General features: G+C 43.8%; 1 protein-coding gene across 2 annotated transcripts in view; it reads right to left on the bottom strand.

Moving 5' to 3' along the window:
- Positions 1–22,633, bottom strand: part of ROR2 (receptor tyrosine kinase like orphan receptor 2) — a 233,319-nt gene that overhangs the window by 25,405 nt on the left and 185,281 nt on the right. For both annotated transcript variants that reach the window (XR_008656604.1, XM_055271958.1), the window contains exons 3-4: positions 9,186–9,473; positions 8,029–8,059 (exon numbers count right to left, since the gene is read on the bottom strand). Coding sequence is in view for 1 of the 2 variants with exons in the window: in XM_055271958.1 (XP_055127933.1) it covers positions 8,029–8,059; positions 9,186–9,473 (319 nt within the window). In the remaining variant the exon portion in view is untranslated. The remainder of the gene's footprint in view (positions 1–8,028; positions 8,060–9,185; positions 9,474–22,633) is intronic.

Raw genomic sequence — 22,633 nt, 5'->3', positions numbered from 1 at the left:
GTGAATAACAATGTATTTGGCAGATCACCTGGGGTCAGGAGTTCGAGACCAGCCTGGCCAATATGATGAAACCCTGTCTTTACTAAAAAACAAACAAACAAAAAAATTAGCCAGGCATGGCGGTGCACGCCTGTAATCCCAGCTCCTCGGGAGACTGAGGCAGAAGAATTGCTTGAACCCGGGAGGCAGAGGCTTCAGTGAGCCAAGATTGTGCCACTGCTGCACTCCAGCCTGGGCGAAAAAGCGAGACACTGTCTCAAAAAAAAAAAAAAAAAAAAAAAAATTGCTAAAGAGAATAGACTTTAAGTGTTTTCACTACAAGAAAATGATGAGTATGTCAAGTGAGACATATGTCCATTAATTTGATTTAGCCATTCCACAATGTATACATATATTAAAACATCATGGTGTACACTGGAATATAGATAATTTTTATTGTATACATAAAGGTGGGAATAGAAAAAAGTATTTGTAGAAAACTTCAATTCCCCATAGAAAAAAATCCAAAAGATACTTCAGGAAAAAATAATGAAAAAGTTCAACAAAGTTATGGGTATAAGATTTATATTTAAAATTTAATGCCTTTCTCAACCACCACTAGCACACAATTTAAAAATAAAATTTGGGAGAGAAAGATATCAGTATCATTAGTAGAATCAATGAACCACCTGGAAACATACTTAAGAAAGGTGTGCCGGGTCGTCATAGAGAAAATTATAAAACTATATTGCAAAGGGGACAGAGGCCGGGCCTGGTGGCTCACACCTGCAATCCCAGCACTTTGGGAGGCTGAGGCGTGTGGATCACCTGAGGTCAGGAGACCAGCCTGACCAACATGGTGGAACCCTGTCTCTACTAAAAATACAAAAATTAGCCGGGCGTGGTGGCAGGCGCCTGTAATCCCAGCTACTCAGGAGGCTGAGGCAGGAGAATCACTTGAACCTGCGAGGCGGAGGCTGCAGTGAGCCGATATCGTGCCACTGCACTGCAGCCTGGGCAACAAGAGCGAAACTGCGTCTCCAAAGAAACAAAAGAAAAAAAAAGCTCACAGACAACTTAAAGAAATATCAAACTACAAACGAGAAACAGCAGCATCAGTTCTCCCCTAATCAATCAAACTTCAATTCTAATACAAAGACATAAAATTCACAAGGAAAAGAACAAGGCAACTAACAGGAAGGATAATCTAGAAAAATGGGATGGTAATAAGGTGGGTCAGTCATCAGTTTAGGCTGCCATAACTAATACCATAGATGGTGGCTTAAGCAACAGAATGTATTTTCTCACACTCTGGAAGCTGGAAGTCCAACATCAAGGTGCTGGCCAATTTGGCTCCTGGTGGGGGTTCTCCTCCTGCCTTCCAGATGGGACCTGAGATCTCTGTATCTCTTCCTCTTGTATAAAGACACCAGTTCTCTTGGATCAGGGTTTCACCCTTATGACCTTATTTAACCTTAATCACCTTTTTAAAGGTCCTGTCTCCACTACAGGCTCTGTCACCACATGAATTTGGTGGGAAACACACTTCAGTCCATAGCAGTAGAGGAGGGCATGTTTCCCCTACATATGGCAAGATATATTACAAAGCTGTACTGTTAGAATACTGTTGAATTAGTCCAGGAACAGAAGCTGTAGGGACAAAACAGCCTATAAGCAGACTCACATCTATAGAAATTTCACACAGGACAGGGGTGATATTAAATTTAATGATTACAGATTAGGTAATTCATTAGATGATGCCAAGACTCCAGGCCATCTATAGAGAAAAACATTATAGTAGAATACTAGCTTATACCAGCAAAAAATAAATTCTAGATGGAGTAATAACTATGTAAAGGCATGTATCTAGAAATTATTTTGAAACTCTTATAAAGCAAGAAAAACACATATTCTTTCTTTTTTTCGAGACTAAGTATTGCTCTGTCGCCCAGGCTGGAGTGAAGTGGCATGATCTTGGCTCACTGCAACCTCCGCCTCCCAGGTTCAAGCAATTCTCCTGTCTCCACCTCCCAAGTAGCTGGAATTACAGGCATGTGCCACCATGCCCAGCTAATTTTTATATTTTTAGTAGAGACGGGGTTTCACGATGTTGGCCAGGCTGGTCTCGAACTCTTGACCTCAGGTGATCCACCTGCCTTGGCCCCCCAAAGTGTTGGTATTACAGGCATGAGCCACTGCACCCGGCCGAAAAACACATATCCTAACAGAAACATGGACAAAGTGCAGTCTATTTTAGTTATCTACCATAGTTATTTTCTATAATGTCACAACAAACACTGAATTAGTGAATACTGAGCTACTGTTCCCAGGGAAAATACAGTTAGTTTTCTGAGAGCCTCTGGTTACAACATTTGCTTCAACCAATCAATACACATCTTGTTTTATGTACATTTTTGGTTAAAGACATCTTATTTGATGTATATTATTGATTCGTGGAAAACGTACAGCCTCTAACATATGTCTTCTCCGTAAGGCACATCACAATTCCCTGCACTTGGGACACCAGATAGCACTTCAGCGCCAAACCTGAGAGCCATTTACAACAGCAGAATCACCAACAGGAAGCACACAAATAGGAAAAACGTGACACTAACTAGACAGAAAGGATGCGTGCTCACAGTACGAGGACTAGAACAAGAAGGCAGTGTAGTTTGGTTCGGTCTCAGCTGCAAACATGTGTCTGGGAGCTCAGGTTTTTCTCCACTCTGTGCATGCCCAAGAATGACCATGAAAACACCACAAGTGTTGATTTGGGGGACATGAAGTTTAGTGAATAAGCAAATTTGCAAATATGGAATCTGAAAATAATGAGGATAGGCTGGATACACACAGGCAATGCAATGGCTTTTAAAACGACAAAATGATGTTCAACCTCACTATTTACTGGTGAAATGTAATTAAAATTACTATTTGACACCTAAGATGCTGGCAACATTTTAAGTTCTGATAATACCATGTGCTAGGAAACATGAGGAAATAACAACTCATGTGTTGCAGGTGAGGCTATGAATGACTTGGCCATCATAGAGGGCAATCGGGCCATTCCTGGGAGAAGTGAGAGATGCACACCTGTAATCCTGCTTCCTGATCTCTGTCCCTGGAGGACTTTTGCCCACAGGGACAAAGAGACGTGGGAGGAACAGTCACTATAAGAGGGTCCCTATCAGTGAAAAGAACTAACCATCACTCGGCAGTCAATGCATGATTCAAGTGGAAACTGACTCACAGAATGGAATACTGTATATTGGCTAAAATGAATTTAACTATGAATTAACATGGACTTTCAGACTGGAAAGGTCTCCACATCAACCTCCCAAAAAAGTCTAGTTATACATCATTTACAAGAGACCTACATAAAACAGAACACAAAAAGGTGAAAGACTAAAAGAGTGGGACAGGAATCATAAAAACGGTTCCTGGCAAATGCAAATTTAAAAAGCATGTGGAACTCTATTATTGTTAGGCAAAACTGAATTCAAGGCAAAAAGCACTAAAAGGGACTGTAAAAGAAACCAAAAAACCCCACAAAAACCTATATAACTTTAAAATACATACAAAATATTAAAAATAGAGAATAGAAACTAGCACATCCAGAAGGAGTGTGGGTGACTTTCACAAATCTTCAGGTATCTGGTACTCATGTGGACAAAAAATATATAGATATTTTTAATAACATACTTAATCTCACAGATGAGTCAAGAAATGTGCAGCCACATCAAAGCACACTTATTTTTGAAACAACAGGCAAGATTCACAAAAATGGACCGTATCTAACTGGTTACAAAGAAAAATCTCAATAAATTATCAAGAGTAAAACATAAACAGCCCATATTCACTAATGCAACAAAAATCAGAAAACAGTATCAAACAACAGAAGCCTAAATGCACGGTGGAAGCAGGGAGATGGTATTCAGAGGAAACTTTACAGCTTTAAATACATTTATTTAAAAATTTAAAAATGACTAATAAAAATTACTTTTTCAAGAGGCAGGAATGATATAAAAGATCACTTGAATCACTGCATACACCGGAATAGCTACACTTAAAAAGGCTGACCACACCAATGTTGGGAAATATGTGGAGTGATCACAAGTCTCCCACACTGTGGGTGGAGGTAAAAAAAAAATAGTTTAGGAGAAGGCCCAGGAATGTCTTATAAAATTAAGCACACACATGCCCTATAATGCAGCAATTCTACGCCTAGGTAACACTAACAGAAATGAAAATACATGTCCACAAAAAGTATAGAGTATTCCTATACAAGGAACTTTATTCATAGTAGTCAAGCCTGGAATCTGCTTAGGTGTCCTTCAACAGGAGAATGGATAAATCAACGAGTATGTTCATACAGTGAAATGCTATTCAGCAATAAACAGCTGTAACCTACTGATACGTGTACAACACAGATGAATCTCAAAAGCACTATGCTAAAAGGATGCCAGGCTTAAGTGGCTACATGCTGAAGGATTTCATTTCTGTGATGTTTAATAACAGGAAAATCTAGTCCATTACTTAAAAAATCAGAACAGTGGGTGCCTGGGGTAGAAGGGTAGTTGACTAGGAAGTTGCACGACGGAGCCTGCAGGCGTGACAGAGATTCTGTACCTGGATAGGGTGTTTGGATTGCAGAGATTTAAGCATTTGTCAGACCTTATAGTGCTATACTTAAGATGTGTGCATTTCATTGGTATGCAAATTTTAACTGAAGAAGAAGAAGCAAGAATCATAAACAGATACTGAACTCTCATTAATGATATATATGCTGAAGTATTTCAGGGTAAATGTACAAATATCTGCAACTCAGTGAAATGAATGAAAAATTAGATGGATTGATGGACAGTTGGAGGCTGGATGGAATGATAAGTGATAAAGTTAGCACAGTAAAATGTAAATGCTAGCATCTAGCTGGTGAGTATACAGGAGCCCACTATAAAATTCTTTCAACTGTATGTTTGAAATTTTTCATTATAAAGTGTTAAGAAAAAGAAAACACCTCAAAACACAAAGGAAAGTAGTCCTTGATAAGAAAATTCAATTTAGGTATTAATTCTCACCAAACTGACCTAAAAATTCATTGTAATTCCAATCAAACTACCATCAGAATTTTTCAAGGAAATGACGACATTCTTTAACAAGATATAACATGAAAAACAAATTATTCATTTGTAAAAGTTTTAATTTCTATATGATCAAGAAATAAGACATAAAGAATTATCAAAATTCATTAAGAAACAATATAAAGGAAAAATAAGCAAAGAATATGAAGTGGCAATTGACAAAGAGGAGACACGAGTGCCAAGCAATGTGCGTCCACATGCTCAGCCTCACAGTAACCAGGGAAATGGAGAATGAAGCAGGTCATTTATTCATTTTTCATCCTTCAGAGTGGCAGAAGTTAACAAGTTTGGAAGCCATCTCATGGAAGATAAGGAGAAATGGGTCCTTTGACGTCGGGAAAGTAACCTACGAATGACCATTTGGCAGTATCAGTTTTAAAAAGGGGATGCCTGTGCCCCTGAAGTTTTTCCTCTACAGAATCTCTCCTAGAGAAACCCAGCCACAGGTCTCAGGGCCAGAGAAGGGAGACGCAGTGGCACAAGTGGCTGGGACGAGGCTTCCCTGATGGGAATGCCCGTCACGATGGAACAGTCACATGCTCTGCACGTGAGTCCAGAAAGAGGGAAAGAGAGCATCTGGAAACTTCAAATACACTGAGATGGAAAGATTTCTATGAACACTGTTAACTAAACATGTCAAGTATAGCATCATTTATGTAAAAACGTACATAAAACTGATAAGAGGTATTTCTTTTTAAAAATATTTTTATGTTTATTGTCAAATAGCACTCCAGAAATTTCTCACCAATAGTGTATGGGTAAGCACATTTCTTCACTGCCTCAGTGATACTGAGTAATTTATGTGCTTTTAGACCCTTTTTCAAGTTGATTGTTTTGTATTTCCTTAGGTAGATGTATGTATGTACTGAGTGCCTAGAAACTCCCTGGATGATTTACCTTCAGGACAAGGGAGGCAGGAGGCCTGGAAAAGACGGGAGGTCAGGCGGGACTTTCTGAAACTGCCCCAGTCATTTACATCAATGTGTGGAAATCCATACTTAAAATGAGAAGAAAGTCAATGTAAAAATAATGTGAAATAATTTATATGAATATATATATAAATTTACAATTTGTATATAAATATATGAATATGTTTAATATTTGTATAATTATAGCTCTATAATTATATATTTACAATATATTATATAGTTACATAATATATGTAACTATATACAAGTGAACTACAAAAGTTTTATTTATAAAATACATAAATATAGGCCAGGTGCAGTGGCTCATGTCTGTAATCTCAGCACTTTGGGAGGCCAAGATGGACAGATCACTTGAGGTCAGGAGTTTGAGACCAGTCTGGCCAACATGGTGAAACCCAGTCTCTACTAAAAATACAAACATTAGCCAGGCGTGGTGGCGCGCATCTGTAATTTCAGCTACTTGGGAGGCTCAGACACAAGAATTGCCTGAACTTGGCAGGCAGAGGTTGCAGTGAGCGGAGACTGCACCACTGTACTCCAGCCTGGGTGACAGGGCAAGACTCTGTCTCAAAAAATAAAATAACTAAAATAAAAGACATAAACATAAAATAAGAGAAAACAATAGTTCAGCTTTTGAAATGACTTATATGCCTTTTCCAAAGCCCCATAATTGTGCTCATGATGCAATTTCTTCTTTCCTTACTCCATGTCTGAAGGATTATTAAGGAAAAATGCTCCATCACTATTGCTTAGCACAGAATCTTCCCAAATATCTTCCCTCTAGGTCAGGTGTGGTGGCACACACCTACAATCCCAGTGATTTGTGAGGGCGAGGCAGGAGGATTGCTCAAGGCAAGAGTTTGTGACCAGTCTGGACAGCATAGTGAGACCCCCATCTCTACAAAAAATAAGAAAAAATTATCCAGGTGTGTGGTGGCATGTGCCTACAGTCCCAGCTACTCGGGAGGCTGAAGGGGGAGGATGGCTTGAGCCCAGGCATACAAGACTGCAGTAAGCTGTGATCGTGCCACTGCACTCCAGTCTGGGTGAAAGAGCCAGGCCTGTCTATTTGAGGGGAAAAAAATCTGCCCTCCGCAAGCAAGCTGCTGATGTCTGCTGAGACAGGCTGCCGCCCCGCCCAGCCTCCCAACATGGTGTTGCAGCACATCATGGGTGGGTAATGGGTACAAGGCCCAGGGAAACAGAAATCAGCCAACACTGCACACTTTACCAACCACACAGTGTTGATGCTATTGTTCAGAACATCTCAGAGTGAAGCACTGCTCTCCAATATGTCTGAGGAGGAAATGCAGGAGACCCAGACAGTCACTGCTCATCTTAAACATAGGCAATGGAATGAGCACTCCTCTGTGTACACGATGGGAGACTGTGGGCAGTTCAGAGGGGACTCTCCCAAGACAGCCTGGCCACAGTGGAACAACCTCGTACTGGGAAACCAGAGGGCTGAGTTCAAAGCCACTGCTGTCAGCAGCTCGTGAAGGAGTGTGAGCCTGGCTGTGAGCCTCGGTCTCCTCATCTGCAAGGTGGGGTTGAGACTCCTGCCCACTGCCACAGGGTGGCCCAAGGCTCAGAGGCACACATTTATTAAGTGCAGCTGGTGGTGCTGGGATTTCAGGGTGAATTATGTCCCTGTTTCCAAATGTCCTAATGAGCCGAGATCCTTCCTGGTGCCCAGGCAACCTGGCCTGTATATTTATACTCCTCTCAGTAGCCCTGTGTAAGGTCATGATCACAGAAGGAAATTAACCATTTTTGTTTTTCTGATTTTTTCGGTACAAAAAACATGAAAAATGTAAACGTTTCCCAACCCTAAGCAAGCACGTGGCCATCCCTGTGTGAAGCCCAGCCAACTTCTAGCAAATTCGGCAAAGACATGAGCTGGCAGGATTTAAAACCCGGATTCTTACATAACAAAAACCCTCAGAGCAGCAGAACATGGTTTGGGGAAAACAGATACTTACTGAAAGTTATGATTTGGACTGTGCGTTGGACCTAAAAAGAGGAAACAAAAAGACAAGTTATTAATACTCCGTGATTTGGAATACAATCTTCTTCAAATCAGGCCAGTGGCAAACAGGCTGAAGCCAGCGGGCTCACTGGTGGGCAGCTGTCCTTGGGCCTCAGGCTCCACTCGTGATCACGTCAGCAAGGCTGGAAACCACACACAAGGGAAGGGGTACTTTGTCACTGAGGGTATCTTTGTTTTTGGAGTTTTTGCTGTCCCTACTCTCTCTCTTCTCATCTAGTCTTTACATACAAAATCTGTTTTACTACTTGTGATCGGATGGCATGGGCTCGGGTGGCAGGGCCGGGGCATTCACTGCCTGGGAGTTTTTCACAGCGGGGATGAAGGGGTCACATTCTTTCCTGCCACTTAATTCCTTCAACAGGTGTGACGAGCACAGAGATTCAGAATCTCTGGTCATCGTGCTCAGCTCTCTCCCCACCCCAGCCAGGCCAGCCTCAGGCCCTGCCCTGCCGTCCTGCAGTGTAGCCACCCTCCCACTGACACCTGACCTCCTAACACACGGCCTTCTTGCTAAACACCTCGGCTCTGCATGTGTGCCTGGGATCCAGGTCTGTAAACCGCTCCATCTGCACCTATTTTCTTTTTGTTCTTTTTTTTTTTTTTTTTTGAGACAGAGTTTCACTCTTGTCACCCACGCTGGAGTGCAATGGCGCGATCTCGGCTCACTGAAACCTCCACCTCCCAGGTTCAAGCGATTCTCCTGCCTCAGCCTCCTGAGTAGCTGGGATTACAGCCGCCCACCACCACGCCAGGCTAATTTTTGTATTTTTAGTAGAGATGGAGTTTCGCCATGTTGGCCAGGCTGGTCTCGAACTCCTGACCTCAGATGATCCACCCGCCTCGGCCTCCCAAAGTGCTGGGATTACAGGTGTGAGCCACCGCGCCTGGCCCTATTTTCTTTTACTAGTAAATGGGTAACAGGTCAAGCTGGGCCCTGGGGCACATGGGGAAGGCCCTTGGGAACGGTTTCATTGCTCTCCCTTCATGCTGACTGGTGTGTGTTCAGTTTCAAATAGCAACTGGACCTCTTGCTCGGTGGCTGGGAACCTTCGTATCTGCTAACCCACACAATTTCACTGTCCAACTCACCCAGCCGCACAAACAGGACGCCGGTGGCAGTAATGGTCTTCATCCCGTTGGTGGCCACGCACTGGTAGTAGCCAGTGTCTGTCGTGTCCAGGTCCTGGATTCGCAGTCGTGAACCGTATTCTGTCTTCCGGATGATGATCCGCCGTGGCTCCTGCACCACCGGGGCATCATTCTTCAGCCACCGCACGTTAGGGGGTGGGTTTCCCGCCACCTTGCAGTGCAGAATTGCCGTCTGGCCTTGGACAATGGTGATATTGTTTACTGGCTCCAGAAAATTCAGGAAGTAACCTGCCAAGGAGAGCAGTCACAAAAGAGCAAGATTCAGTGAGGGCTGGAAGGAAGGGCTACCTGGGGGCTCTGTTATGAACTCTTCCAAGGGAAGGTTTCAATTTTCTGTCACCTACTAAAATAGGTTCTTGTTATCTGTGGTAATTATCTTCTAGAAAGCTACAGGGAACACGGAATTAGTGAATACTGAACCACTGCTCTTACGGGAAATACAGAGTCAAATTCCTGCGAGCCTCTCGTCATAATATTTTCATCAACCAACCAATATATAACCTTGGTTTATGTATGTTTCTGTTTAAAGACACCATATTCAATATGTACTGTTGATTCCTTCACATTGAACCCATGACGAACAGCCTCATAACTCATGCCTGAACGAAGCTTCTCTCACACACATTTTTTTCTCCATAAGGCAAGTCGCAGCTTTCTTGCACTTAGGAACACCAGACCACTTCAGCGCTGTGCCTGGGGGCCATCAGAAACAATAAAATCACCAACAAAAAGCCCAAATATGCAAGAAACATGGCACTAAATAGACCAAGAAAACGCCACATGTTCACAATATGAGGGCAGAAACCAGGGAGCCGACCATCGCCTTGTTCAGCCCCAGCTGGGACACAAATTTTTCACTGCCTTGGGCATGTGTCTGTGAAAGGCCACAAAAGCACCATGAGTATTGATTTGGGGGTTACAAACAGACTTTAGGTATTAGGTGAACTCACAAATACAGAATCTGCAAATGATGAGGACCAACTGTGCTTCTCTTTCCAAACACTACATCTAACCCAGGTTGGTCAAAATGATGTAAATTCACACTCAGAAAGTCCCTCCTCCACGCCTACCACATCATTAAGCACAAAGCCACAGAAGTAAAATACAAAAAAAAAGATGTGTGACAAAACATGGGCATCCCCAAACCAAGCTAATCACTGTCCTGTAAACAGAACAGAAGTTACGATGCTGATGAGGGGAGCTGAAGGCTTTGTCCTGCTGCACCCAGGTCCAGAGCAGACAGAAGCAGTCCCGCGCGCACACACTAGGGGGCACACAGAGTCTTAAAGCACCCAGAATGGGGAGTGAGTGGGCTGCTCCTAAAACGGGAGCTGGAAACACTGCCCTGATAATGTGGGGAGCCCAGTACAGCCACAGGCAGGAGCTCTAGGGGGCAACGCCAGGCTACAGGGAACAAGGGGAAGTGAAAGGGACAAAGGAGGAGGGATGTGTGTGAGTATGCATGTGTGGTGTTTGTGTGGTGCACATGTATGTGTGTGCCTGCACACGCAGGTATGTGGTGTGGTCAAGAGGCTGGAGGACTACTCTGTCTCTTAAAAGGAACATGCAAACTACAATTCTGTTAATATAACATGTAGGGAAAACTAATGTTGGACAAGAGAGTTAATCATCAACATGAACTTATATCAGACAAAGCTAAAACAACACAGCAATCTGAAAATGACTTCAAAACAGATATATTCATATTCTGAATCTTTTGGCTTATTTCTGGTTGGCCTTGATCCTTTCTTTTCAAGTGAAGTTGAAAGATGGCAGGCATCTGTTGTTACAGATTTAACTGGAAAATTATAGTATTTCTAGTGAACCCTAAGGGTAAGAAGGGTTGTAGGATCCACCAGCATCTGGGGAGGTGGAGGTGATGGAGAGGTGGCGGAAGCCAGGCGGTGGATTTAAGATGAGGAGACTGTCTTCATTCTCGGGACAGTGGAAACGCACCTGTCTGCAGAGTAGTCATTAATGAGCAGAGACCACTACTTATTATTAACATCATTAGGTTCTACCTGGATACTCTCCTAGCCAACCCTTATCCATGCACTGAATTAAGTTATAGAAGGTAATTCTTATTGACAACATAAAGCTGGAAGGTCACTAAAATGCTGACGACAACTCCTTAAAAAGATAGGCTGAATCAGGCAGGGTAAAGTTCTGTATGTATGATCTTCATGAACTCAACCATACAGGCACAGCATGGGGAATCTGCATTCCCCATGCTCCCGTCTACTGGATCCCATGTCTTTGTTTCTTTGTTGAATGCAGTATCTAATCTGCTGTGACGATGTGCAGTGGTGGTTTTGATATAATCTGGGCTGCCTGTCCCAGCTCATCATTTCACTGTGTTCTGGCCAGACTAGCATTGAAAAGAATATTGCTAAATGGCCAGCAGCTATACCTGGGAAGGTGCTGAGGCAGTGGCATATAAAGGCCTGCCCAGGTGAGAAGGGACCAGGATAGAGTCTCACGGACAGCACCACGTTCCAGCCAGGCCTCGAGGCAGCCACCTTCACATTCTACTGGAAGCTCAGTGGGACCAAAACTCAGATGGGGCCATCATTAGGTAACCTGATAATTTATGGCTGTCTCCCCAAGTAGGTGAGTAAAATTGAGCCTTCAGAAAGAAATCAGAAAGACAGATAATGGAGAATAACTAGATTATATCCACAGTATCAACGCTCTCAAATTTTCTCTAACCTCCCCAACACTTCTCCCCCACTGGACAGGGAGTCCCTTGCTCTCCCCAAAGCACAGCAAGCTGGTTCCTTGTTGTTCAGTTGGCCAAGGCCACTCCTCAGTGTTCTTTGCTGTCTCTCTTGTATCACACCTGCTGAAATGTCACCTCCATGGAAGGTGTTCTCTGGCTGCCCATCTAAAACAAGCTCTATTCACTTCTAACCTTGCCTTCCCCCTCCCCACTGAATCACTTGGCTTGTTGCTGTGGCAACATCACATTTGTTAAATTATGATGACTGAAGTATGTTTGGACATTAAGAAAAACAACTGTGGGCCAGGCACGGTGGCTCATGCCTGTAATCCCAGCACTTTGGGAGGCCGAGGCGAGCGGATCACGAGGTCAGGAGATGGAGACCATCCTGGCTAACACAGTGAAACCCCGTCTCTACTAAAAATACAAAAAATTAGCCGGGCGAGGTGGCAGGCGCCTGTAGTCCTAGCTACTTGGGAGGCTGAGGCAGGAGAATGGTGTGAACCTGGGAGGCGGAGCTTGCAGTGAGCCAAGATCACGCCACTGCACTCCAGCCTGGGCAACAGAGTGAGACTCCGTCTCAAAAAAAAAAAAAGAAAAACAACTGTTACTTTTTGGGGGCAATATTCTCAATTTCATGGCTACTTTTCTCTTCTAAATTTTAAAATCATCCCAGCAAGTTCCATTTTAAAAGTAGGACTTTAATGGATAATTTGTATAAAACTACCCACTTCATGATATTGAGAAAGCATGGTCTATGTATCTATTTCAGACCTTCTGAAGTATTCAGAAAAGCTTTGTAATTTTCTTAATATAGATCTTCACATATATTTTTAGGTAGATTTCTAGCTGCCCTCTAATTTTTCTTACTGTTGTAAATACTTTTTCTCTCTATTATTTCTGTCTAAATGACTTTAGGTTTATAGGGAAACTATTAGAGAGCAATCATCTATATGGTGTACTAATTTCCTATGGCTGCTGTGACAAGTTACCACAAACAGGGGCGTAAAGCAACACACATCTTTCATCTTACAGTTATGAGGGTCAAAGTCCTCACATCCATGTGACACGGGCTGCCTTCCTCCCAGAGGCTCTGCGTGAGAATCACTTTCCTCAAACCTTCCCTGGTTTCCAGTGAAACCAACCCAACAGTCTCATAGACCAGTGGTCCCCAGTCTTTTTAGCACCAGGGACCAGTCTCATGGAAGATAATTTTTCCATGGCCTGAGGTAGGGGCGATGTTTTGGGGACAACTCAACAGCATTACATTTATTGTGCCCTTTATTTCTATTATTACTGTATTGTAATATACAATGAAATAATTATACAACTCACCATAATATGTAGAATCAGTGGGAGCCCTGAGCTTGTTTTCCTGCAACTAGCGGTCCCATCTGGGAGTAACGGGAGACAGTGACAGATAATCAGGCATTAGACTGTCATAAGTGCACACCCTAGATCCCTCAGATGCACAGTTCACAATAGGGTTTGCGCTCCTATGAGAATCTAATGCCACTGCTGATCTGACAGGAGGTGGAGCTCAGGTGGTAATGTAATTGATAGGGAGTGGCTGTAAATACAGATGAAGCTTCATTTGCTCACCTGCTGCTCACCTCCTGCTGTGTAGCCCAGCTCCTAACAGGCCACGCACCAGTACCAGTCCATGGCCGGGAGGTTGAGAACCACTGCCATAGACAGTTCTTTAGGATAAACATAGAAATTGACTCCTCCTCAGGAAAGGACCTCTCAGTATCAAAGAATTGAAACTCACCAGATCATCACATCACATCCAGACAATAAGACACTAGGCCCCTCAATCATCAGGATGGCTTCCTTACCCCTTCCATGTTCCTCTTTTCTCACACATAGCTATCTTTCTTCCCTGCTATATAAAGCCCTCATTTTAGTCAGACAGGGAGATGGATTTGAGGCTGAGCTCCCATCTCCTCAGCTGCATCACCAGATTAAAGCCTTCTTTCTTGGCAATAATTGTTGTCTCAGTGATTGGCTTTCCATGTGGTGAGCAGCAGGACCTAGACCAAACCCTGGTGTTTCAGTAACATTAGGGACCCCTTCTTTCCTTGGCCAGTGGTTCCTCATTGCATCACTCCAACCTCTGCTTCCATTGTCACATCTACTGCTGAATCCAGTCTTCCAGCCCTAGTTTCCTAAGGACCTCTGTGGTTACACTGGGCCTACCTGGATAAGCCAGAATGATCCTCTTATCTCAAAATAATTAACTTAATCCCATTTGCAAGTTTTTAAAGATCTTGCCACTTTACTCAGCTATCTTAGTTATAACGGTTTCTCAGTTGAATGCCTTGGATTTTCTACATAGATACCATCTTCTTCAAATAACAATAACATAACCTTTTTGCTTTCAAAATTCATATCTCCCGTATCTTTTTGCCTAATTGTTTTTTCAACATTCTTTTTGATTTAAAAATGTTAAATGCTAAAATGCTGCAAACATACAGAAAAACACAGCTATCAAACAATAACCATGAACAAAACGTATAAAGATTTGACATTAATTTTTCCCATATTTTACTTTGAACACTTAAAAAAAATTCTAGAATACAACCAAAACCTACTCTTGTTTATTCTTCTCCAGAGAACTTGTATGCATCATTCCAATGCATATTTATATTATTTCATATTTTTAGAAATTTTCCCTGAAAGGTCATATTTGCTAGTTGATTTCATCCATCTATGTTGGTTGATGTGCTCCATTTATTTTAATTACTGTGTAATAGAATAGCCCATTATACAAACAAACCACAATTTCTTTATCCATTTCCCAGTTGAAGGACAGTAAGCTGTTTCCACATTATTGCTATTATAATATTTAATGACCACCTATATAGATGTCTTGTCCTGTGCATATACAAGAGTCTCTCAAAAGTACATACATGACTGGATAAAGAAAATGTGGTACCTATACACCATGGAATACAATGCAGCCATTAAAAAAAATCATATCCTTTGCAGCAACATGGATGCAGCTGGAGGCCATTACCCTAAGCAAATTAACACAGGAACAAAACCCAAATACCTCATGTTCTCACTTATAAGTGGGAATAAAACACTAGTACACATGGATATAAAGAAGGGAACAACAGACACCAGGGCCTACTGGAGGACTGAAGGTAGGAGGAGGGTGAGGATTTAAAAACTACCTATTGGGTACTATGCTCATTACCTGGGTGACAAAGTAATCTGTACACCAAACCCCCATGACACACAATTTACCCATGTCACAAACCTGTACATGTACCCCTGAACCTAAAATAAAAGTTGGAAGGGGAAAAAACGTATCCACTTGGATGTGGTGTCATACAGTCTTGAAATCTTTCATTGATCTGAGTCTCAAAAGTGCTTGAAACAATTTGTACTTCACTAACAATATCTGAGTTAAAGTGCTTCCCTACAGCTGTGCCGGAATTTGGCGTTTGGGGGCTTTAAAATATTTGCCAATCTGATGGACATAAAATAGTTCTGCGCTACAGTTTTAGTTCACATCTTATGAATTCCTCATGAGCTTCCACATCCTTTGGAATATTTCTCGTCATTGGGGCTCCCCTTGTGTAACTGTCTGTTCATCTCTCTATTCTGATGCTTTTTCCAACTTCTGTAGTTAATTCATTTTATATCTTTTTCCTTTTCTATGTATGCATTACGTGTAAAATTTTCCTTCCACTCTTCTTTAGCCATCCAATAAATTAATCTTCACATCATTAGTCAGACCCAAATATTGTGTAATATATCTTATGACATTTTTCTTTTAGCTATGAGTTATTTAAAGTGTGCTTTAATTGCACTGTTGTCACAGAACATGGTCTGTGTGATCACAGTTCTTTGAAGCCACTGAGATATGCTCTGCAGAGTCAGCTTCCTGAAGATGGTCCACATATGCTTAGTAAGAATGTGCTTATTCTACGTTCATGGCAGAGTTTTAAGTGCCCATTTGATCAAGCTTGTTGATTTTGTTCATATTTTTAATATGTTTATCTACTAGATTCAAAGACTTCGCATTCATCAAATAGCTTTTAGTAATTCAAGTTGAGTTGATATATGTGAAATGATGGGGCTGGATGCATTCCCAACTTCAGTTTTATTACATCATTTGGTCCATATATCACTAAGCAACAATTCTGCCTAAAAGATCATTTTATCTGATATTATTATAGCCATCCTCAGGGAACCTTTGGTTAACATAGCCCTACTTTTATCTTTTTAATATCTTTATCGTTTTTATGATTCTGTATTAGACATAACTCTTATAAGTGGCATATAATTTTACATTTTGAGTCTACATTTTTAACTGATGAGTTTTATTTTTAATGTTTCCATTGCCTTTTATTTTTTCTCTCCTATCTTCTATTGGATTTTTAAATTCTCCATTTTTCCCCTCTGCTTATTTGAAAATTATACATCAGTGGCTATCTTAACTACTTTTTGTAGGCATACCTAATTTAGCAAAGTCCTCCAATTACAAAAGACTTTAAATGCTATGAGCTATAATATAATCACTTACACACACAGACACACACACACACACGTTGAACTGCTTCCTAGTGCTTAGATACACTCTGATTTTAAGCCTCCAATTATTGTTATTTTTACTGTCAGAGTATTTTGAGATCTACCAACTTCTTTCCTCACCAACACTTCTTGCATCTCACTCCTTCCTCTTAGGTTCAATTGAGCTCATCCTGAATAACATTCATTCTTTGGGTAAAGGACTAAGGCTGTAAACACTCTTAGTCTTGGTCTAAAAACATCCATGACTTTCACACTTGAATGGTAGTTTAGCTGGGTATAGAATTTGAGGCACTACTGTCCTCTGGCTTTTATGGTGACTGTTGAAGTCCTGCAGTTCTTGTTCCTTTGCAAGTATTCTGAACTTTCCCCTTCTCAGGCTATTTTCAATATTTTTCCTTTGTCTTTGCCATTCCAAATTGTCTATCATTAACAGTAAATTTATTTTTATTTCAGCCTCCTCAGGTCTCAGTGCTCTTCCTCAAATCTGAAGATTTGTGCTTTCTATCAATTCTATAAAACCTCTATCAGTATTTCATAAAATATTAAATATCCTTCTAGATATATGTTGGTTTTCCTCATATGATAATTCCACTGTGCTCTCTACCTATTTTTAATACTCCTTACCCTTTTTGTCTTTAGCTATGTGCATCTACCCTGTAACATACCCATCAACTTTCTCATTTCATGGACTATATTTTTCTTTTCTAGAAGATCTATTTGGTTCCTTTTCAAATCCACCACTGCTTTTCCTTCTATGCGGTTTCTGTTTCCTCCTTTCATCTTTAATCCTCTGGCTTCATCGTTTACTAGCTTGCCACTCATCCTGGGTCTCGCCAAGTGTGCTGTGTAATTTTTTTATTGTAAGGCTGGTTTTTCTGAGGGAATCCCTTGAGGACTGGGTTCCCTTGACAGGCAGTGCCAAGTTTTATCTTAACTTTTTGGCTTGGAATTTCCTATAGCATTCTGGTAATGTAAATCTGGCTTCCAGAGGTGCCGGTCCCAACTGATTTCTCATGGGAGACCCTTCTGTGTTTCCCATCTGGAGCCAGGGTGGAGGCAATCTCTCATCTCACCTCCAGGGGCTGACCCCATGGCAATGTGCTCATCCCTCTTCTCCAGGACTGCAGCTCACAGGTCTCCTAGCTTCACAGGGAAGCTTGTCAACAAAGCTCAGTTCTGTGGAGGCCACGGGTTCCCTCCTGGCTTGGTGTGGAAACCCAAGGTTCTTGATGAAACTGGACCTAGCTGAATCATTTCTATATTAGGGATGATATTTCATAGGCCTTATATTAGGGTGCACAAAATGTACATTCCTTTATTTTCCTAAAACCAAGCTAGATTTTTCTCCTAACCCCTCATTTCTCCTGATTAGAAGAAACTTAATCCATCCAATTCCAAGTGAAATCAGTAACTTTAGGTTTCTTATTTCATTTACTCTCCATCAGGATTTCCCTACCCCTGCATATTCTCAAGGGTAGCATTTATGTTCCCGAGCCTACTCTGACATTAAAGCCCTGGAGGATTTGGTGTGTCCATGTCTTGGTGCTCTCTCTGCTCTGTGGCCCACAGACATGTCCACATGTGTGCTATGGCCATGTGGTGACACCACTTTTCACTGTTGGTGAGCTCATGTCACAACTCTATGACTCCTTCAGAATTCGGCCCTTGGTCTCAGATAAACACTTCTTGAGGACTTACGAAAATCAGGCTGTTCTCCAAAGCTGCAAACATAGTGGGCTACCTCAAGTCGCTTCTGCTGTGGCAGCCCAGGGCTGTCACTTATAATTCTGCTTCCTTTCCATTCCTGGCTCCTGGGCATTTCTCCATCTCCCTTGCACGTTCATATAAGCATTTGCATATTTTACTAGTATTTTATTGAGCATTCATATGTAATTTACGTGGGAGGGCTGCCAAATGAGTCTGGTCCACCATTTTCAACGTCATCAATTCTCTAGGGGCCAAACATGAAAGCGGGAAAGAAAGCTCTCTAGAGATTAAGCACAATATTCCTTTCTCCCTTGGTGTTTAATTTATAGCCAGTTATTTAGCCTCTCTTGGCTTCATTTCTATTATGTGCAAAATACGGGGTTTGTATTAACCATTTTCTAAGCTCTCCTCCAACTCACAAAAACATTCCTTTGTAGCTGCCCCAAATCTCTCCAGAAACAATTTGCCAGGCCAAAAGGAGCCAGGCATGGCTGACTGAGGTTTCGGCTCGCTTAGATTTGGGCAGCACTCACACTCCATAGCGTTACACAGAACAGAAGTCTTCCCTTTTAACTGATCCAAAAAACTTTCCCTTTCTAACTTAACAGTGGCACAGCTTTAGCAACTGATGATACAGGCTCATCTCCCCAGTGCCCAGGCCAGTTCTCTGTGCACTGCAAATCTCTGGACAGGGAGCTGAGTCCAAGCATTAAAGCAATCCAAAGGCAAAGTAACAGAGGAATCCCATCACCAGGGAACACTGCTCTGCCTCACAGTCACAGTCAGATCAATGACTTACTTCTTTTTTTTTTTTTTTTTTGGAGGCAGAGTCTTGCTCTGTCGCCAGACTGGAGTGCAGTGGCGTGATCTTGGCTCACCGCAACCTTCGACTCCCTGGTCCAAACGATTCTCCTGCCTCAGCCTCCCAAGTAGCTGGGCTTATAGGCATGCGCCACCACGCCCAGCTAATTTTTGTATTTTTAACAGAGACGGGGTTTCACTATGTTGGCCATGATGGTCTTGATCTCCTGACTTCGTGATCTGCCTGCCTTGGCCTCCCAAAGTGCTGGGATTACAAGTGTGAGCCACCACACCCAGCCGACTTATGATTTTTTTTTTTTTTTTTTTTTTTGAGACGGAGTCTCGCTCTTTCACCCAGGCTGGAGTGCAGTGGCGCGATCTCGGCTCACTGCAGGCTCTGCCTCCCGGGGTTCACGCCATTCTCCTGCCTCAGCCTCCCGCGTAGCTGGGACTACAGGCGCCCGCCACCTCGCCCGGCTAATTTTTTGTATTTTTAGTAGAGACGGGGTTTCACCGTGTTAGCCAGGATGGTCTCGATCTCCTGACCTCGTGATCCACCCGCCTCGGCCTCCCAAAGTGATGGGATTACAGGCGTGAGCCACCGCGCCCGGCCCGACTTATGATTTTTAAATCCAGCCAATCATCCAAGTATTCACCAACTTGGTCAAATTACTTAGGCATTGAGGATCTGCTTTTACCAGGTCACACTGATCAGTCCGGGAAGATCAAGAAAACTTTATGTATTAGAGATCATGAGGTCACGGAGCTTTGATTAGTGGGAAATAAAACAAATTTCCCGGTAGGGCACGTGGAATGGAAATCCTGAGAGCTGCAGGAAGGACATAAAGCTGCTCCTCCCAAGGGAAGATACTTTCAGGTTAATAAATCCGTTGCGGGTGTGGAACAGTGGCCACTCCACTCAGGCTTTCCCACTGAGCTGTTGAGTGGTGCAGAAAACCTGGGGCAGCATCAGGAAGGATGGGAGTCAGATAAAACGGGGAAAACAAGAAGCATGGAGACTTGCGAGATGAAGAAAACCACCTAAGAGTGTTTGTACCTTTGGAGAAACCGAGAGTCTGGTGGGGTGACCCGTGTCCCCCAGCCACTCATACTTAAGTCCTCACCCCCGCAACCCGTGAGTGTCACTTTATTTGGAAATAGGGTCAACTGCAGATGTAACAAAGTTAAGAGGAGTTCTGCTTGATTAGAGAGGGCCCTAATCCAACGACACTGTCCTTATAGTAAGAGGGAATTTCAGACACGGACCTAGAGGGAAGAAAGAGCAGAGATGGAGTGACACCACCACAGCCACAGAGCACCATGGGCACCAAGGGTTGCCAGCAATGCCTGGAGCTCAGACTGAAGCATGGCACAGACTGTCCCCAGAGCCTTCAGAAGGAACCGACTCTGCCAACAAACCTTGATTTCAGACTTCCAGCCTCCAGAGCTGAGAGAAAACATTCTGATGTCTTAAGGTACCCTCGTCTTGAGGTCCTTTGCTAGGGTAGAGGAATTGAAGAAGAAAGAAGAATGGCTGTAGAAGGAAGGAGACAGCCCAAGAAACTAAAGCTAAGACCTACACACAGGTGACATCCACACCCACCCAAAGAGACAGAGACATGGGTGTGTGCATACCCCGGGGGACAGACAGAGACAGACAGGTGGTGGCACAGCCCTTTGCAGTATGGTCTCAAACCCAGCAAGCTCAGAAAGAATCACTGCTGTCTGTGTGTGTCACCCACAGGAGCAAGAACAACGGCCACTGACAATACCAGTCAGATGAGGGAAACAGCCCCCCACCATAGGGACGCCACCCCACTGGGCGCAGGTTGTCAGAACGCTACCCCCGGGAGAAAGAGAGGGGGCGCTGATTGAGGACTGCAGGGAAGGCTCGGAGGCAGAAATCAGCCTCGCCGATGGCAGGAAGCTGCTGTGGGTCTCCAGACAGTCCAGACAGTCTCAAATGCCCGGCCCAAACTCTGCCCCGGATAACCAACGGTGCACACTTTGAAATCTCCTATTTGTGGGACAGAGTTTTCTTCCAAGACCATTCAGTGGCTCCAGATCCAGACACTCCAATAGGCATTGCAGACTCACAGCCAATGGGAGGATAAAGGGTCCCCTACTTGGATCGAAGGTGCCTCGAACATGGCCTTCAGTCTCCAGAGTGGTGCAAGGCTCAGAACCTGGAAATCTCATGTTTGTTTTGTCCAATGGACGTTAGAAAACGTCTTAGGGAAAGGTTTGCTTGGGATTGCGTGGCTGTGGGCCGGGCAGGGGCAGACAAGACTGGCAGGGTCTGAACCGGCTGCTGACCTGGAACCTAAGAATGACCTGCCTGGAGGCTTCCCTCCACCAAGTCCTAATGCTCGACAGCTGCTCCCTCCCCATGTCACCCTGGAGCTTCTCTTTGCACCACATAAAATGTACCCCCAGCGATCCCCAGCCCACGGTGGACGTGGATGTGGACACTGGGCTCAGTGCAAGCCTCCCGTGTCCTTGTAAAATGAGTTTCTAGCTCCAGTCAACACCCGCGGGGCTGAGATGCCCCACGATGAGCATGGAGCCCACCCTGGCCTCCTTGGTGGCGGCCTGGTCATCTCCCTACCTGTGCCCCTTAAGCATATCAGCACCTTCAGAGCTGCCCTGGGGGTTCCCTGAGCTGCTGCCCTTGGCTCCTGCCCTTGGCTACATAACAGCCAAAGTGGCCAGAATGAAACCCGAGTCTGACCCTGGGCGCCCACCGTAAGACCATAACCTTGGTGCTCTGAGTGGGACCCTAAGTTCCCTTCCTCTCCCACGCCCGCCTCCTGCCTGGAGCACCCTGAGCTGTGGGGCCTTTGCCAGCCATTGCCCCTACATCCCCTCGGTGGGGCTCAGCCTCCTGACCACCCCATCAGCAACAGCCAGCACCGCTCACTCTCGTCCCGGCCCCACCTCCCTCCAGCACCTTCACGATCTGAGGTCCTCCTGTGGTTCCCACGCTTGCCTCTCCCACTTAGAAAGACACTCAGAGAGCCCAGGGGAGGCAGAGACCACACTGCCTCATACTGAGACGTTTTCAGAGACTGAGCACCCAGCATGCTGTGGGCTTCGGTAAATACTTGCTGAATGCAAGAAGCCTCAGTTCAGGGACCACATCCTCCCAGAAACCCCCCGTGCCCATCCAAGTACCGCCTTGGACATCCAGACCACCAGCAGTTCCATGTGCATTTCTGCTGCATCGTACTCTTCACATTATTTTCTCTTTACTGTTCTATGTGTCTAGACCCTGCCCTTTCTCCCTTTGCAGGGAAATTATTAAGGAATAACAGAGCAGTATGCTGCAGGGGAATGCCCGCATGGTGGCCCTGGGGACTGCACCATGCTCCCCTGTGCATCCTTATTTGAGCTTGAGTGCCCCTTGTGGGTATCTGGTAAACCTCAGCGTCACCTCTGTGTTCAATCTTTATGTTCTCAAGATGAAAAGAATTCTGAGGACAGGCTACAATCACCTGACAGGAGGAAATTCCTTGTAATCTTTACTCTGGCTCGCCTGCTGGCGGTCAGCATGGGGGCCCACCCCAGGCTCACTCGGTATGGGTGGGGGCAGGGTGCCTCTCACATTCTGGTCTGG

This window comes from Symphalangus syndactylus, chromosome 3, assembly GCF_028878055.3.
Source record: "Symphalangus syndactylus isolate Jambi chromosome 3, NHGRI_mSymSyn1-v2.1_pri, whole genome shotgun sequence".
Taxonomy (NCBI): Eukaryota; Metazoa; Chordata; class Mammalia; order Primates; family Hylobatidae; genus Symphalangus; species Symphalangus syndactylus.
This window is presented reverse-complemented; position numbering and strand designations above follow the sequence as displayed.